This window comes from Thermobia domestica, chromosome 11 (assembly GCF_964235325.1).
Source record: "Thermobia domestica chromosome 11, izTheDome1.hap1.1, whole genome shotgun sequence".
Lineage (NCBI taxonomy): Eukaryota > Metazoa > Arthropoda > Insecta > Zygentoma > Lepismatidae > Thermobia > Thermobia domestica.
The window spans coordinates 183,332,857-183,352,824 of NC_137464.1; the positions used below are offsets into that span (position 1 = coordinate 183,332,857).

The window sequence follows — 19,968 nt, forward strand, 5'->3', positions numbered from 1 at the left end:
AACATACTTAACATTATCGAGAAAAACACAAATGCAATTGCGCAAACAAACCGGAATATTCAACCAATCTAAGAAAATTTTGAGTGTTACAAATTTCTAACTGTTTCTTCTTCGTTATTTTTCTTCAATTTTTATAAAAATATCTATCCGTCGTTGGTACTCACAAACTAAGTCGTTATTTTCTTTCTTATATGAGAAAGATCTCCTCTAATTCTTTACCGGTGGTAACGTACCCAAAATGGCTGACACGTTCCCCTGTTGAACGGCGATACTGATCCGTTGAACAAGGAAATATTAAGATCGTTTATCTCCCGATATAAGTGAAATACGGTGGCCGATTTCCTTGATAAAATTAGCTCCTCCTTGACCCCAAGTACCACTTGACTCGATGTCAACTGGAACAAACCAATATTTATCAACGAGATTAAATATATTTATTCCTTTTGTCGTTCTGCTTACGAGCAGCTACGAGACCTGCGCGTGATGACGAATGTGGAAGATTGGAAGGAGCATAAGTATCTATGCAGGTGAAGTCCCAAACTAGAGCTTTCCCTTTTTTCCAAGGCACTAACGGGACATCTGCAGATGTGAGAGCTCTCAAAATGATATCGCTCACGCTTGAGTGCCGTGATTGTCTACCTGCACTGCTCTTACATGATAAGTCATGTAAGCCTCTCTTATCGACGAGATCATTACAAGCACGACAGCGGTGTGGTTCGTAAACATCTGCTCTAACCGCAGAACTGTAGTAATACGAAAACTTTCATTGCTGAGATGTAGACCAACAGAAGATGACGGTAGAGCTTGAAGCCATGCACCGTTTTCCGGGAACGAAACAGCTAGGAATCTGGCCTTGTCTTCAATCTTAAAGAGTTGATTGTATTAATGTGGAACTATGATGTTTTACTATGGGTTCGTCCCAGGCTGATTGAATATTTCTTTTCTTGTTAGCCGGAAGAGCAGGCCCCAGTAAATTAGACCAATTGACGATGCAATCCTGTACCTCTGAATCGGTATCCAATTCGTCTTCTCTCTGTAGCAGTTCCAGTTAATTGACTTGAACTAGAGAAAGAAGCAAGAAATGAAGGCTTAGCAACATCTGTGGCCCGACGGATTCTGAGACCTCAATTTCGGACTGATAACACTAGTCAACAAGGTTTTTGCCACATGAAAGAAGAATGCTGATCTTTAAGGAACTTTGGCCGCTGAATTCGAATCTGCAATCCGTTTTTCTCTATCACGCACAGTTTTCCCGTGACAGAGGGATTTTCGGGAAATTTCCCCCAAAATTTCCCTTTTTCTTCATTTTTGTAGCTCTAGTTCGGGTATCCTTAGGCATATAAACATACAAATTATATTCTAGATTAGCTTGATTTATACTTAGTAAACCCTGTAAGTTTCATCTGAGTCGCATCATTCTTCATTGAGAAATAAATATATTTCTAGAAATATATGCTATGTGTACTGTCCATTTTACCATATACAATAGGTGCAGAAAAATCACATGTAACTTTCCACGGGAATTACAATATAAGCAAGGTTTATACTTCATTGGATTTGTAATGAAACATACTTTACAATGATGTATACACCATGTCCGCCATTTTTATAAGAGGGAAATTCTAGAGGGATTTTTCGGGAAATTCCCTAAAAAAGTAGATTTTTTGTCTCATGTCACTGTTCATATAGTGATACAGAAACGGGAATTGCGCCAGATTAATTCTATTGAAAAACTGATCTTTAACTCCAAAAGTATACAACAAAATTCTTAGTTTCCACGTCTTTTAAACTTTATTCAAGATAGTAAACAAAAAATTAATATTGACCTACAAAAACAAATATCAATAACTCACAATGGATCAAATGCACAACTGCTTTACAAAATATGAAAATAAAACATTTGTACTTACAATTAATTCTTCCTTTTGTAGTGCCAGTCACTTTCTCTAACTAAAAACCAGCAGTAGTCGCTCATCATATGAGGATTCCATTTACCTTGATAACGTTGCTCCATTTTTTGAATGTCCTGATGGAATCGTTCCCCTTGTTCGTCACTTACAGCTCCTACATTCCCGGGGAAAAATTCCAAGTGGGAATGAAAAAAGTGAATTTTCAGGGACATTCTACATCCTAACCTTTGATAGCTATCCAAAAGCTCTTGAACCAATTGACGGTAATTTTCTGCCTTATGATTTCCCAAAAATCCATACATCACTTTACTGAAAGCTCTCCAGGCGGATAGTTCATCATTATTTAACTTTGTCTCAAATATGTTGTCCTTTAATAGTTTCCGAATTTGGGGCCCGACGAATATCCCCTCTTTTACTTTCGCGTCACTAAGTTTTGGAAACTGACTTCTAAGGTACGCAAAACCTTCTCCATTCTTGTCCATGGCCTTCACAAAGTTTTTCATTTTGTATGTAAAGGCGGCAGCAGAATTTTTTCTGAATTAACTAAGGGAGAATACTTAACATTGTGTTTCCCTGGCATATAAGTTTCTCTTGGGGACCATTCTTTTTGAATGTAGTGTGATTAAGTTGCCCTACTGTCCCACAAGCAAAGAAAACAACAGTATTTTGTAAATCCTCCCTGAAGCTCCAGTAATATAGCAATGACCTTTAAATCACCACAAATTTGCCAACAGTACTTGTTATAATGTATCACAGCTAACAACACAGACAAACTTTCATAAGTTTCCTTCATCTCTACGGAATATGCCATTGGAATTGATGGTTTAGTGTTTCCATTATGTAGCAAAACAACCTTACGGCTTGTTTTAGAGGAATCGATAAACAACCTCCATTCTTCAGGGATGTGTTGGAAACCTAGTGCATCCATTAAACCATCTATATTTGTACATGCACAGAGGGAATTTTGTATTATATAGTAACCTGAAAATTGTTCATGTCGGTTTCTGAAAATTGAAATTCTGGTGGTAGGAGCCAGTAAATTCCATTCTTGAAGTCTCGATCCGAGCAACTCAGCTTGTTGCTTACTCAGATTTAGATCCCTCACTAAGTCATTCAGTCTGGACTGGTTAACAAGAGGTGTGTTTTTGGCTGGGCTATAGTTTGGATCAAAGGAAGTTGATCGTTCGGGCAACTCATCTACTTGCTCTTCTGCTGGAGAAGATTCTTCTGACTGTGCGTATGGATCAGGGATTGGGAGTTCAGGTCCATGTGGTATGGGTTTTAGAGCGGATGGAACATTTGGCTACTCAATATTAGATTTTGTCGTTTAGAATGACCCCAAATTTTTGTTAGACAGAAATAACAGTCTTCAGCATGACTGGTTGGTTCTCGCCAGATTATTGGCACCGCAAAAGGCATAGCTCGAGTTTTATCGCCACTTTTCCACTTAATAAGAGTAGAATAGCATGTTACACAGCACACATGGGGAGCCCACACTTTGTCTTGATCACCCACATGACACCTAAAATTGCTATAATAAGCTTGTTTTAACGTTTCTGTTAATGCACGGCGCTGACTTTTCACAGTATATTTTCCACACACGTAACAGAAAGTGTTCGGTGAGTTTATACATTAGGGTGCATCGAATTTTCACTTTTTTTGAAATCAGCTTACCCTTAGTGATATTTTTTTGCGAAATGGGCTCCATATAACATGTAAAGAATTGCAAGTCGATTGGTCAATATCTTTAGGTGCCACCAACAGCCGAAAATTTTTAAATTTTGTTAAAAAATAAATGTTATTTTTAAAAATGTAAAATATGTACTTTTATGAAATATGGTTATCCTATGTGGTTTTGTTTCTGTAAAAAGTCTTTATTTTACGTGTAAAAAATTTCAGCTTGATGAGTCAAGTCATTCAGATGCCACCAGTGGCTTAAAATATGCACAATTGTGTCCCTATTTTGTCATTTCTTAAAAATTAAGTTGCATTGTTTGTGATTCATCTGGATCGTTAATTAGATAAGAAAGATTTTGTTTTACATCTGTAGCTCTTTGCTTATTTCCAAACATTAATGATAGAAATAACCCAGAACTCACGAGGAGGTGGCTGCAGTTTGAGTTCCGCCCTCTCTATACTAATGCTGCATATGGTAGTGCAAGTTCATATCGTTACTCGTTTACCTGAAATTGTTTTTTGTATTGAATTCTGGTATATTTTTTCTTGATTGCACTGTTGCTAGGACAAATCTATGTCGTGCTTCTTGCCCACATACCGCTGATGGCGCTTCTGTCACCAACTTCACCATTCTTTCTACAGCGCGAGTGTGACAGAGTAAGGACGTAATAGATTCATCAGCCATTGGAGCCGTCTTTACATTTTCTCTTAGCTTCTGCAGGCTCAAGTGTTTTGTCAGTGGTGGCTCCATCAGCGTGCATGTTGAACAATTAATCATATCAACATAGTTTGTCGCTTCTAAGTTGATTTCAGGGACGACGAATTCTCGTACCAGTACGCGATCACCAGATTGGGTCGTTTGTCTTGCTTTTAGAACTGTCCTCCAGCCAAGTTCTCGTACTTTAGCATCTTGGTAAGTCAACATTGACAGAAGTAGGTTCTCAGGATGGCCATACCACGCATTTCTAAGGATCACTGGATGAATTTTCCTGTATTTTGCTTCCATGTGGCGAGAAGTCGTGATAAGGTGCCACAAATGACGAGCTCCTTCTGCACACGATGGATTACGGATCACAGCAAACCAGAGTGGCGCGTAGACCATCATAATGTACTGGACGATGATTTTAAGTTCATTAGTTTGTTCTTTTGTTCCTACGTACAAACGTAAGACTCTATTTGCTGTAGATAGCCATCTGGCTTGATGAATTTTACCAGGCTTCATGTGAGCTGATCCCAACGGGGCATTCTCCTGAAGAAACCGCTTGGCAGATATTCGGCAAATATTTTTGATCCGTGCTTAATGTATCCTCAGTGAAGTTGAGGTCCCAGTCTACTGGAACGGGCTGAAAATTCTCTTTGCAGGTTGAAAGTGCTGATCCTATTGGTTCTCTAAATGCATTTGGTCCAGTAGACTTGCCGTCTATAAATTCAATCAAATGTCGAAATGGGAGCTCATTCGTGTGTATCATACTGACGATTCTCTGAAGGGGTTCGTTCAGGAAGACTTCAATATATGCCATCGCACCATTCTTCCGATCAGTGTTGGTAGTGGTACCGTCGCAATCCAAAAAACAGATCGGACAGGGGGATATTTTGATGAACAAAGAACTTTGTGATGGCAGCCCGTAAGCTCTCTCCTCTTCCAGATGAAGGAGAGACGTGGCCAAGATAGTTCGATCCTGGCTCCTGTAGCAGTACGTAGTGATCTTATTTTTTCATTATTCGGTGGTTGATGCCGTTTTTAATCTCAAGGGTGAGAGTCTGATTCTTTCTTCCGTCGAAGTTTAACGCTTTTACTTTGGTCGATCAAGCGATATACTTGCCTCAACAACGATGGCGCTTCCTAAGGATTTCTTCTCTCTCCGAATCTTGCTTTTGTCGATCACCTTCTGCTTATGAACTGGGGTAACCAGTCCGATATCTGCCAAAAGCGACGAAGTGATAATTGCGGTCTTGAGGTCTGATATCTTACATCTATATACTGCATTGGAGAATGTCAGCAATCTAACTATAATTTGTTTAGAAGGGCTAGTCTTTTTTCTTTTAAGCGCAGGAAGAAACTCGACAGTAGAAACGGACTCTTCTCACGATTCATTTTGTAAAGGGGCACTATCGTTTTGTCTTCTGGAATTACTAATTTTATAGAGCTTTGGTTGATTTTTCTGAGCTCGATTTTCTCGCAATAAATGTTTGACACGTTTCTGTGTCTCCTTTCTATAAAGTCCTGCCACACCCATCTGTCGGGTGGTTCTCTGGTCAATTAAAAATTAAACCTTCAATTTAGGCACTTTCTTCTCTCTCGCAGAAGTGTAAGCAACCGGATCGATGCATTTCCAAGAAGCGATATCAAACAAAGTTTTGCTGGCGAACTCCTGGAAATTTGCAACTTTGGAAGAAAAAAAAGATTTTTTCCTTGAATTTTTGCAGCTGACGGGCCTTTTTTGATAATGTGATATCAATGCTGTGTTTTTTAACCTTGATTGCCCCATTTTTTACCAATTAGCTGCTTATAAGAGACGAAAACTCGATTTTTTTTTACAAAACACTGAATAAAATATATTTTGGGGGGATTTTGTCCAAATTTTAAGAAGCCGGTAGCACCTGAAGGACTTGACCGATCAAGCTGAAATTTCTTTCACGTAAAATATGTACACTTCTGCCGAAAATAACTACTAAGGGTAAAATGTTTTTGTAAAAGTAAATACGTATAATTTGTTATTAAAAAATGTATTTCTTAACAAATGTTTGAAACTTTAGGCCGTTAGTGGCACCTAAAGAAATTAACTAATCGACCTGCGATTTTCTATATGACATATAGAGACCATTTCGCAAAAAAATTTCGCTAAGGGTAAGCTGATTTAAAAAAAAGTGGAAATTCGATGCACCCTATTATACATGCGCGAAGCGATCTCTTCATAGCGGAGAAAGAAAACAAATACACACACGCACTTACGACCACTTGTCACAGGTAAATCCAAATTAAAACTAAACTTACAATATGCATGCAGTTATACAACACTTCCTTATCTATTTGCCATGAACTGACAATTTATCAGTAGAGTCCGATTTTGCGCAGCTTTATTGCATCAGCTAAACACGTGTTGTTGTACAGCTGTATCAATGCAATCACATGCCAGGTGGTAGAAAACCACAGACCTCTTACTCTATGTCGTATACTCTCATTTTTCGTATTTGTGCCTGTATGGGTAAATGATTTTTTTTTTCTTTCGGTGCAAAGAACGATACATCACGTCTTAAAATAAGTAGTACAAACAACATACATGCAGCTATATTTATTTCTCTAGAAATAATAATGCGATTGTTCTGAAACTTGCGAGGTTTCTTAAGTATAAATCAAAGTTTTATATGGTGTCATTTTTGTATTTATATTTCAAGGGCCAGTGGTACGAAAATTTGAAAAAAAAAAAGTATATTTTGAGGGAATTTCTCAGCCCCCTCCCCTTGTCACGCAAAAAACTGTGGGTGATGGAGAAAAACGGATTGCACTTTCGAATTCAGCGACCAAAGTTCCTTTAGGATCAGATGTTTTCTTTCATGTGGCAAAAACCTTGTTTACTAGTGAGCTATTGATTTATTGAATTGATATAAATCTATATTCTGGCGCAATTCCCGCTTCTGTATCACTATATGAACAGTGACATGAGACAAAAAATCTACTTTTTTTAGGGAATTTCCCGAAAAATCCCTCTAGAATTTCCCTCTCATAAAATGGCGGACATGGTGTATACATCATTGTAAAGTATGTTTCATTACAAATCCAATGAAGTATAAACCTTGCTTATATTGTAATTCCCGTGGAAGTTACATGTGATTTTTCTGCACCTACTGTATATGGTAAAATGGACAGTACACATAGCATATATTTCTAGAAATATATTTATTTCTCAATGAAGAATGGTGCGACTCAGATGAAACTTACAGGGTTTACTAAGTATAAATCAAGCTAACCTAGAATATAATTGGTATGTTTATATGCCTAAGGGTACCCGAGCTAGAGCTACAAAAATGAAGAAAAAGGGAAATTTTGGGGGAAATTTCCCGAAAATTCCTCTGTCACGGGAAAACTGTGCGTGATAGAGAAAAACGGATTGCAGATTCGAATTCAGCAGCCAAAGTTCCTTTAAGATCAGGTGTTTTCTCTCATGTGGCAGAAAAAAAAAAAGTTAAAATTTGTTGACTAGTGTAATGATGCTTGTAACCATGATTCATTGCTTAAGATGCAGTTGAGGATAGATTCCAATCCTGTTCTTACAGCATCGTCAAATTTCTCAAGCAAGTCCTCTTAACGCCAGGATGGGGAGCATCGGAAAAAATACAATGACGCTCGCAATAAATAAAATGCTGAATGAGCTGAGATGTTTGCTAAGCGCGACAAGAATAACTCTAATCTCGAAATCTTCTCTACCAATATTTTCCTCCAGGCTTCTGGCGATAAAGCTGCTTCTAGGAGTTCAACATTAGTTATATACCAAGATTCATTACATTTATTATAAAGACCCTGAATTTCCTCTTCCTTAGCGCCTAGTTCGCATTTTGAGTGGTTGAGATGTAAACCGATGGATGTTTCCTGTAAGCGAATGTTGTCTAAACTATGTAGTACTCATCAGTATTTCCGGCTATGGTACCATCGTCGGGATATCACCATTCAACTCTGTGTTTGTTATTGACAATTGGTTGGAGGGTCAGAGCAAACAGTGCTGGACCTAGGGGGTCGCCCTGTTAAACGCCTCGTTGAGAAAAGATAATATTGTCTCCTACAAAAAGGTTGCTAGGTTCAGAATAGCACTGAAATACGGGTAGAAATTTGGAAAATGATTTTTTACTGCAACTAGCATGGAATCTCGATTGATTTAATTGACTGTGTTTCGGAAGTCGATTTTCAAAAACGTTTTCACTTGTGATTGTGGAAAGGAGAAAAACATTTTGGCAGGATGTACGGCAGCTTCAGCTTCAGAAGGTATGCATATGCCTACTTGGTGTGGGTACAACATATCTATTAATGGTTCACGCATTCGGAAACAAATGATCTTAGCTGCCAAACTTCTCCAAACGTTTCCAACCGCTGCTGGGCGTATCCCTCCACTTTTCTTTCTGAATGCTATCAATGATGCGCCGAAGAAAATAGGTCTTAAAAGAACGGTACATTTCCAGATATTATTATGTGTAATAAATCACAAATAGAGCTGACTAGACGATCCTTTGATTCACATTTCTGACTAAGAATAAGGTCTTTCAACATCGATGGCCTGAGATTGTCCATTCCTCCAGCTGATCCGGACGAAAAAGATTTTAGTGCTTTAATAAATTCATCAGTCGAGACTGGTTACTGGAGTATTTGTCTCTGGGGGCTCTGGTGTAGCTAATGAATGTGAATGAGCAGGGTGCTTCTCTCTGAGAGCTTTAAACACTGATGAATATGGAAAAAGCAAAAGGTCTATCCAGGAATCCAAGTCATTACTAACTATCTTTTGAACCAGTTCATATAAGGAATATGCCACTGACAATCTTGCTCCTCTCGGAACCCGACGAAGGATTGGAATTTTGGCTTTTAAATGTACCAGTAGGTCACATATTTTAGTCTTTGTTACCTTGGAATTTATGTCGTTAAAATTATGTGTTAATAAGTAATTAACAACATTGTGTTTCAATTTAACGGCCGATTGTTTGCTCTTGGATACTTTACGGTGACTCTTTGTACTATGAAAGACTAAACTTCTTTGGCTGAGGAAGTATTTATTACAGTGGTGGCATTGTATGTCCTTGTAATGATTGGTAACAGCAGATCTGTGTTCTTGACTTTTATTGCATTGTGAGACACCCGTCTTACTAGCAGTAACATTACAGTCATCATTCTTATTTCTCTCAAACATATGAGGTGTGGCTTCAACTGGCAATACTTCGCTAGGCTTGTCTATAATCATATTCAATTTGTTTAAAAGCGTTGAATTTTATATCATTTTTTAAAATATTGTATGTGGAGTAATTCTTGTACTAAGATATATTTTGTGATAATTTCTCGCATACTAGACAAATTTTCTGCAAATCCCTTTCACTTTTTATATTAAACTAATAGTTTTAACATCATATGTAATATCTTACGATATTCAAATGTAACGTGAGCTCCATCAAAATAAATCAAGCTGTTAATATATTTTCACTTCAAATATTATACATTGTTCAGCGCTACCACTTAACTTAATTTTATTTATATTATTATTATTATTTTAGATGTGTGTATGTTGTCAAATCAAGCGGAAGCTTTGTTGCAGATATATGACTTACTTTCAAGATAACTAGTCAGGGTGTCTACAGGTTTTGAGAATCCAAATTTCTTGACCTTTTCTTGAAGATTTTACAAATTTTCTTGACCAAGTACTACAGTATTTTAGAGTATTTTTATAAACCCCCTACCAATGGCCGATTAAGATGAAAGCTAAAGGTATATTACGCTTTTCTCTTAGCAACTTGTAATTAATAAAGACTGCACATCTAATTTATCTAATCTTATCATCTCAGTCTTGCCTCTTAGAATACACTTTAACTCTCATCCTGGACAGTGGTGAACACATTACTACTAAACGACAGATTACATGTGATTACACATTCTATGACTTTCTATGAAGTGATTTATGGCAATCTAGTAAGTACAAATACTCACTGCCGTGACGACAAAAAAAAAGTCGCAACACATATGGTAACGTGTACATTTGTACTTGCATAAAACCTTTACCTTCACTCATCTTATAAATACTTTTTTTTTTTTTTTTTTTTTTTTAAGTAATGAAAAATATACATTAGTAAGCAAAAATGTGAGCAGTAACAAATACTTTTTCACAGAATATCCGTGTTGGACCAAGCACATTTATATACTCATTTTCTTTTTTAGATTTGTAATTTGTCTGTCCAAAGATATCAACTTCTTCACGTGTTTGCTGCGTAAGTCTCTTCTTCATCTCCAACAAACTTAATTCTTGTGCAGCTTTTCTCTTACTGTTAACCACTTCCTTCTCTTTACTCTTCTTATCCTTTATAGCTTCCTGTCTTTTAGACGACAAATTTCTTACCGCCAAAATTATTACTTCAGTTCTCTTAACATTAGAAATCATTCCTGCAGCAGTAACTGCTCCGTACACTGCTCGTTGAACAACTAACGATTCTTCTGTCGAAGTTTTCTACCAAACATTCTTTATTATCTGAGAAACCTTTTCCCACAGTTTCCACAGTAGCATTGCCATGAAACAAGGTCAGAAGCTGGTGAAAGAACTTAGCTGTCGGAACACTATTCATACCTATGTCAACAAAACACGAGGTAATATATATATATCAGGTAGTCTAAAAAATATTGAGCCTTTTGCGCACGTTACAAAGAAACATCCGATTTGTCAATTTCCAATCAAATGGTTTAACTGCTTCCTTAAAACACGGCGAATCGCAAAGTTGAAGGTAGTCCCGTTTCACACAATCAGCCATCGATGGAGATAAATGCTTCTTAGATACAAACTCTTCAAAGGCAAGGGTTACACGAGACACTCGTAATGAGCTATTCGCCATTACATCTCGTGAAGGACAAGAGGCCTCTTTAACAATTCTGCAGGTCAATGGTCACTTTCCAACCAGCTTCTTGAACAGAGTGATTCTCTGCACTGGTTCTTAAATGACAGTATCTCAAGATGTTTTTAGACCTTTACAAATATCAGAAGCAGCAAAACCATCTACATCCTGAGCCATCTTTGTCAAGTGAGCTGTCTCGCGTTGTTATTCCATTCATGATATTTTTACGAATTAATCTTGTTACAATACTGTACAGCAGATTGTGGCAAGAAAAGGTTCCAACTCAAGTGCAACTTACTGGAGAAACTCAAGCTTTACAACTAGAAGCTGATCCCGCAGAAATTCATTAGGGTATAAAACACAAATTCTTGACCTACTGTGCCATTTCTTGACTTTCCTCGATATTCTTGTCTTAGTGTTCGATTTCTTGACTTTTCCTTGACTTTCTTGACCTGTAGACACCCTGCTAGTATACATATAGAGATAAATAGAAGGTTGTACGACCGTTTTGATGGCTACATACCAGACGAGAAACCCCGCTACCACCACTGATGGTTCTTCTATTAGACCCAGCACTGTGGATCATAGCCCAACATCAAAGTTTTCATTGAAGCAAACTAAGGGTGAAGCATGGGAAAGAGAATTCAGTCCCTCTTCTTCCTCCAAGCGTTTCACAAATCATCAAGGGTGCGCGATCGTCGATTGCAGACGTCTTTTCAATAGGCCGAAATCATAGAAATCGATGGGACTGAGTTCAAGACTCTTCAAGAGGTGTTCAGCTTCATCCTAATGTTACTTAAACCACGCTGCAATAGCTCCATATGTGTGAATGTGCATATTATCATCCCAAAATATGGTATTATTGCCCAGAAACAACATCTGGACCATAGGATGGAGATGGTCCCCTAAAACTACGACGTAGTCACTGGTAGTGACGTGAACGGTAAGCGTCAGGAGCATTACAGAGCCGCCGAAATGTTTTACGGTTGGGCGGAGACACTGCGTATCATACTTTTCTTTGCCTTACAGGAACACGATTCATAGTTTGAAGGTGAACGATGACTCTCCGTCTAAAACACACGTTTTCAGTTGCCAGCGGTCCATATTGCAGTACCATTGGCGTCGAGCTATGGTTCCTTATCGGTGGCTGCACCCATGCGACCCGACCTCGTCACGTCCAGCGGACTGTGATAGTTGACACAGGATGTGGGAGGTGCTGGTTGAATCTCTCCGTCACTTGCACTGCAGTCACGCGACAGATTTGAAAACTATATGCTTTAGTTTTCGGCGAGACCTGTCACTGAGAATTTTCTTCTAGCCACTGTTCTTCGATTATGTGGTTTTGCCTTGAGTTTTTAGGTATTAACACAGACATCACCACACCAACAGCCTGATACTGCGGTCACTGCCTTACCGTAGTCAACCTAAACAACTGACGTGTTTCTATTGTTTTGATAATCATCTGTATATAGGAAAATCCCTGTAATATTATTTTAAAGAAGAAAATAACTCAACAAGTGACTTGCCTTACTGAATGTTTCAAATTGGCACATAACACACGGTGCAAAATCCAAGGTGTGCATGAAAAGAAAGAAAGAAAAAAAAATGAGTGAACTACATTCACTTACTGATTTATATATTCTTTCCAGTAATCCTGATCATAATCACTGTAGGAATCCTTTTCTTCATCTGAAATGAACACATTAAAACACTACTATTACAAGATCATACACAAACGAGTGTTACCTTGAATAAATATTGCAACAAATCATCATGTAATACTTGTAGTACAACTTCAATCCAGAATAAATACCAAATACGTATTCACTTTCGGTTACATTGATAGTATGTAATAGTATTACACATACACGAAGAAATAAAAAGAACTTTTCAAGTATTACAGCTAAATATTTGGTTATCGGAATACCATAACATTATGCTTTTTTTTTTTTTTTTTTTTTTTTTTATTGCAGACAATTTCCTTCTACTTAATGGGCGAATCAAATAATTTAACCCTAGAAATACAAAGGGTGGGGTCAATTTGCCCGTTAGTTGATTTTTTTCCGGATAAAGTATATTCTAAGAGCTCGTGACTTATTACATTGTTTGAAGGTAATGTTCAATTTTGTTAGTTTTATATTATTATATCAACTATTTTATATATAAAAATAATTCATTTTGTGTGGGGTGATTGAGACTTCGCCCCTCGGTACTAGGCGTCACCTATCTTTGTTTATGCCATTCTTTTTCAATGAACACCGAAGCTTACCTGTGTTAGCGATATTATTAGTTTCGCTCTTTGTTTTCATGTACATAATATATGAGTTATGCCATATATGTAACTATTTACGATAAATGGAAAATAGAACTACTTCAAGGTTTCTCTTAAGTGTTAACTTAAATTCAATAGATACAGGCGTAACAGTGCGGGCAAATTTATCCCCCACCCTAGAACTTGGTAAAACACGTAGCAGACACGGGCTTGGTACTTCTAGGGTTAATTACTTCCGGTGTAAGCAAAAGGGCACGGTTCCAAAAAAATACATTTATGGTTTTAAACATGGCTGCTAGACAAAGAAAGAAACGGGCGTCATATATTTCCCAGATACATTTCCTTCCCTGTGTTTATATTTCATCCATTTAGTCCTCAAAGCTATTATTCCAGAAATTTAAACAAAAACATATGGTAAATAAACGTAAGAAAGTCGAAAGCAATGCTAATGATTGTTACAAGGAACAGCATATACTAGACAGTACAAGTTTGAGGGACAACTAGACCAGGCGAATAATTGTTAGTATTGATAGTATTACAACACATGTAGAGATAACAACCAAGATAGAAATGGCGAAAACGCTTGCGAAGAATTCATGTGAAATATGAAACTGTATGAAACAGAACTAGGAACACTACAAACACGAAGAAGACTAGAAGAGTACGATATGTTCAATTGAAAACAATGAATAAACTATTTAATTGTGTGATAGGATGTATAACAATTAAACATAGGAAGTACTTATCAAAGAACCCATATTCAAGTCGACTCATATATTTCAAGACCAATTATCGTCATCCTCAGTGATATATGCCTGTAAATTATATATCTGTGCAACACTACATACCATTTTACTTGATATGAAGAACCGGTACAGATATTCCACAGAATCACTGGCAGTTATTCCTTAAACCTGTGTTGCTCTTCCACCTTGCCAGTACTCAAATTTTCTTGTCAGTTTAAGGAAAGCCTTAACTCATATAACTGTACTTAGAACACTCATAAATATCACTTTACTCAGTGAAGAACTGGTACCAATCTCCCACCGAATTACTTTGATAAAATTCCTTGAACTTTTTTTTTTTTTTTTAAACCTTACCAGTACTCAACTAAAATTGTAAGAATGCTGATCTCATCAAGCCACTAAGTGGTGCGCAGCAGTTGCTTGACAAATCTGGCGCGATCAGTGGATAAGGAAATCAAACCCACTTTTGGGTCATTTTGGAAACACACGTATTCGTGTTTCATCTTTAAGATCTCTCTATGAAGCTTCTTTCAGAGCTTAAACGGTTCATGTCTACATAACGTGAATAACATTTATAATGTAAAAAACAATGTTAAGTTTTCCATGTACTTAAGAGCACCATTCAAACTCTAGGTTTCTTTTTCTCACAGTTGGGTTTGATTCCCTTGTGCTCTGAACTGTTTAGCTAGTACTTACGCTCTCTTGAAATTTGACAGTAGGAAAGAGGATGGTGCTCTGGTCACCAGTACTCATGTTCAATTACATATTTTGTCATGAGAGAAGGAAGAATCTCTTGGCTAGAACAAGATCTATGTCGACATTTCTCTGAAGGTCTACCACAGTACTAAGACTTTTTCCCAAGAAACAATACCCAGTAATTTTTGGAAAGGCCAAGCAAAATTTATGGAGGCGGACCTCCCTACCACAATCAAGATACGGACTTAATTTTTCATTAGTATTACGATTTCTTCTATTTATTGCACAAGTCTATGCCACTCTATAATGCACGGCAAAGTATTTCATTCCTGATTGCTCCCACCAACTTGAACGTACATGATTATAAACTTTTAATTGAAACACAAATCCCTATTTTAAAAATCTGATGTTAATAAGAAAGATGTGAAGACCCAGTTGGATTGCAAAATGCTATAAATTCACAGAAAATTAAAATTAAATTGAAAGTAAAACATACTTTTGAAAAAAAAAAAAAAAGCATCTAATCAAAACTCCCAAACTAGTTTTGATACAAAAGGAAACTGAATTTTAACTAAAAACTCAAAAGGAGATTTTGGTGGAAAATCGAAGACAGTTTTGACAGAAGCTTTGAAGATCGAAAACGTCTAAGTTTTCAATAGAACCTATAACCGAAATCGGTATGTTAAAAATCCGACATTGACTTTACCGAAAATTGTTATGGAAGAAAACAGTTCCAGCGGAAGACCGAACTACTTTTTTGAAGAAGGCCAAAACCGGTTTCGGCGCAGAGCTGAACAAGTTTTAAAAGAAAACTGAACGGTCTTTGGAGAAAACCGAAACAGGTTTAATGCAGAAAAACCGGAATGTTTTTTCAGTTTTTCTAGAAACCGGTTTTGAAAATCCGTAAACATCTTTCGATGCTTCTCAAGCTTCCCTATTTCTTAAGATGATTTTCCTTTCTCAGCCTTTTTCTTCTCGTCTATTTGAATCTTTCTTGATTCGTTCTTCATATTTTCTGTGGGTAAAACTAAAAATCATTGACTTCTGTTGAATACAGATTTCCCTGACTTTCAAATTAAGTGTGAACTTTTCTCATGTATTTAAACCTGGATTTGATATTTTATTCTTGAATATCCTTTTTACCTTTAGTGAGATGATTAATGATTAACAATGAGAAAGAAGACTATTGATCATTGAAACGTAAGCGTCGAATTGGTATATGGGTGCTTTGGAGTGTAGTTTTTCTTATTAATCACGCAGTAAACTAACCAAACTGAGTGGTAAAGCATGAAGAATTAGAAAGAAGAAGGGGATAACAAAAGTTTGGACATCGTCTAAGGAAAAGCTACAGTATAAGAGACGTGAAAGATGGTGGAAAAGAACGAGAGAGAGGTAAAGTATTGTTGCAGTTGATGGACATTATTAAAGTGATAATCTTTACGTATATACACAAAGGAGATTGCGGGGCACAGCAGTTTTTAATTGTGCCAAGTAATCTAGCAATAATAGCAAAATACTAATAATGCCCCAATAACAAACACATTACATATTAATTAATGATCAATCTATTAGCCTCTGTGAAATTTATTACGAGAGACGGGTTATTTTTAATATTATTGTTCATTATTGGGTTTCAAATGTAAGTACGTTTTTAAGTAAGGTCCGTTTGTGAATATCATTTGAAATTCAACGTGCTTGAGAATGGGTGCACAAGCAGACTTTCGGCATTCGTTGCTTACAATTGGACGCCATAACATTTAGAGTATCTTGTCTGTACACTTCGTACTCCAAAGTTAACATGTTTAAGAAAATCAAGCAACCTATCAACTATGAAATATCCTTATTCCTACCCTAACAGTTGCTGATATGGATCAGATTCTTCAAGGCCGAGAAAAAGTCGCGACTTGGAGGAATGCTTTCATCTATCATACAGTCCAGATTCTGCGCCTAGCGACTACCACATTTTCCGCCATCTGAAGATTTTCTTGGGCGGTAAATGTTCAGACATTAACCCATTAACGCCGAAATTATTTTTTGTTTTTCTTTCCGGTGAAATTTGTAATTTTGAGTTATTTAGGTGTAAGGACCATTTACGAGAAATTTTGAGTTCGTGACGTAAGCGGTTTTGTTGGGGTGCTCCGTGATCATATGAACACGCTAGGCGTTTAAGTACTTTCGTATATCATGATTAAGTGGATGCCCTGTTAAACTATTAACACATATGGGAAAGAAAAGATACAGTTATTGTCTTAGAAATTATTACACTTTAGAAGACAAAAGTAAACACAGCATTTGGACTATGGATTGTCAGGTTATGGAGCCCAATATCTATGGGACTTTATGGAAATTGAAAAATGTTAGTAGGCAAACAAACCCATGCTATATTTGAAACATTTCCTAGGTACTGTGTTTGAACACAGTGTACTTGCACAACGTTTACGCTTAGACCGAACCACTAAGTGGTTTCTCCCATAAAGACAAACGTCATCCCTTACATGGTGTTGTTGACTGCTGGACTCAGAAATGGCTGGAAGCCCTGCGTCTAATAGAATGGCTTTATAATTTTGCATATAATTTAGTACAATATGTCTTCCAAATTCTAAGTGTGAGATGCCTATTCTCGCTTTTCTCAACATTAGCCATGCGTTTCCTGCGATACATCAATCACCCAAGAGAGAGGCGCCAACCACCACTTTTTGGACTTGATTCTAATTCTATAATATGAGATATCCTGGTTCATTTGATCAGTAAGTTCCATGTGCTTGCTAATATTCTCCGAATTCATACGAACGAGTACTTTCTCTTTACATTTAGGAAATTTTGCTCGACATTAAAAACAGATTGAACCCAGTTACAAGTATACGAAGTTGTGACTACAGAGTAGTCACATCATCTTCACCAAGTCGAGTATTATCTGTAAAAAACAACTTCAGCATGACTGGTAAGTTGGCTCCCGGTAAGGTTGTCCATTTCTATCCCCCTTTCCCGAATCTTCATCCGAAAAGACGTTAGGTCTTGGAGGTTCAGCATGTCTTGCATGTCTTGCACGCATTCGATTCTACAATAGCAAGAATTTGTTGAACTGAAAGACCTCTGTATCTAAAAGGAAAACCATACAATTACCAGTAACAGGAGTTGCAAAAGTCATTTAAAACAATAATAATAATAATAATAATAATAATAATAATAATAATAATAATAATAATAATAATAATAAAGTAAAAAGAATAAAGTAAGTCAACTGAAAGCATGTACAAACTGTTCTAAATTGATATACCTGCAAAATTTTACTGTATTATCGACATCTATACATGCGTACGTAAGAGAGAAAAAGCTACTTAAACGCCTTGCGTGTTCATATGATCACACTGATGGAAAACGTCAATAACCATGACCCAGATATTTTCAGATGAATGAAATGTAATCTGTAACAACTTTTGACATCTCTAAAACATACCCCAGCAGAAAATAATTTGAAACGATCAGATATAAGATTGTTTGTTAATAATTAATGCGAGGACGATACCATTTTTCTTGTATTTCTGGCGCGTTGCGGATATCTGTATTTCTATTTTACATTCACGCTGCAATTTGGAATTTGTTTTGTCCGAATATCGTTACCAGAACCTTCTCCTAGTCGTTAACACATAAAGCGTAAAGAGACCACTGAAAGTATGTTATACAAGGCTTATTTTCATAAATAGTAACTGCTGTGATCATATGATCACGCACGGCGCTAATGGGTTAAAGAAGTGGAAACGATTGTGAATAACTGACTGCCTTCTCAGGCGGTAGAGTTCTATAAGGAGGTTATCCAAAAACTCGTTCACGATAAATGAAAAACTGGAAACAATATTACGTAGAACAGCAGAAGAATTGTATGTACATTCAGAAAATAGTTATTTAAAAAAAAAATGTTTACTTGCTTCGTTTTCATTGCAAAACTGACCTTACTTCAACAATAACTAGCTACAAACACTAGGTGAGAATAGCGACTAGGATGCCACTTATATTTTGATCCCTCTTTCGAAACAGTGCCTAACAGTATACGGATGGAAATGTAGATCTCAATTCAACTGCTACTTTACTTACGCTATAATACTAAATGTAAAAATTTTATCCTGTGAATTAATAATATTGATAATAATAATAAATTTTGCTAACAACCTGAAGAGTAGCTCATATTAAGAGGTAAAGCCTTCTTGGAATCCACTCGAAGTTCACCTTCAGCACCAAGTTGGGACCTCAGATTCTGTTTCAGTGCCTCATAGTGCTCAACTTCAGACTGCATATAGAACAAAGAAAAGACATGCTTTTATTAATTTTGCAAATACGAAAAGTAGTTACCAGATTTCTTGCTCTTTATTTCTACGATGAATATTTCCAAAATTACAGGAATTTTAGATTTCTTTTTCTTTTTTAATTCTAGTTTAATTCACATCTATATTACATTCTAAGTTTTTGATATAATGTTTTGTTTAATTGCATGCATTTTTTCAACGTGAAACTAGCTTCTTAAAACTTTCAAAGAAACTTTTTGGGGTGCCTTTTATCTATCTACACATCTCTTATATATTTTTACAATTCTTCGCTACAGCTTGTCGTAATGAACTAAATAAAAGTTTGGAACAGTACTCCGTACTAATTGTGTTTCGTTTTGGTAGGCAATCCACTAAAATAAAGCCCCCACAATCCGGAGAAATAGTAATCATTGCCTTGTTCGCAGAAGAAACTGAATAAGCTTCTGAAGGTGGACTTTCTAGTCTGCACCATTCTTTAAATTGACTTTTCGTTCTTGAGTTAAAGTATAAGATCCATTCGTCTGTTGTTATTAACCTACTCCTAAATTGGTTGTCATAAAGTTATAACAGTCTTGAAGTTGACGACATGTTTCCATTCTATTCACATTTTGTTTTGGCTTTAACAACCAGAAAACCTACTCACGCCTAAATGATCGTGCAGAATCTCATACTCTTGTTGGGTACTAATGCTTATACTTACACTAATAACGAATAGTCCTCATCTGTTACGTAACAATCTCTCTACAGTAATAACGTTTGTGTTATTTATCTCAGTATTACATCGTCTGGTGTGT

At 36.6% G+C, this 19,968-nt stretch overlaps 1 protein-coding gene across 2 annotated transcripts in view; it reads right to left on the reverse strand.

Moving 5' to 3' along the window:
* LOC145664605 (uncharacterized) overlaps nucleotides 1-19,968 on the reverse strand; it is an 84,671-nt gene that overhangs the window by 14,114 nt on the left and 50,589 nt on the right. Inside the window, exons 4-5 of one of the 2 annotated variants that reach the window (XM_081731413.1) lie at nucleotides 19,041-19,158; nucleotides 12,788-12,848 (exon numbers count right to left, since the gene is read on the reverse strand). In XM_081731413.1, coding sequence (XP_081587539.1) covers nucleotides 12,788-12,848; nucleotides 19,041-19,158 — 179 coding nt within the window. The remainder of the gene's footprint in view (nucleotides 1-12,787; nucleotides 12,849-19,040; nucleotides 19,159-19,968) is intronic. The other variant, XM_081731414.1, reaches the window with a different exon arrangement.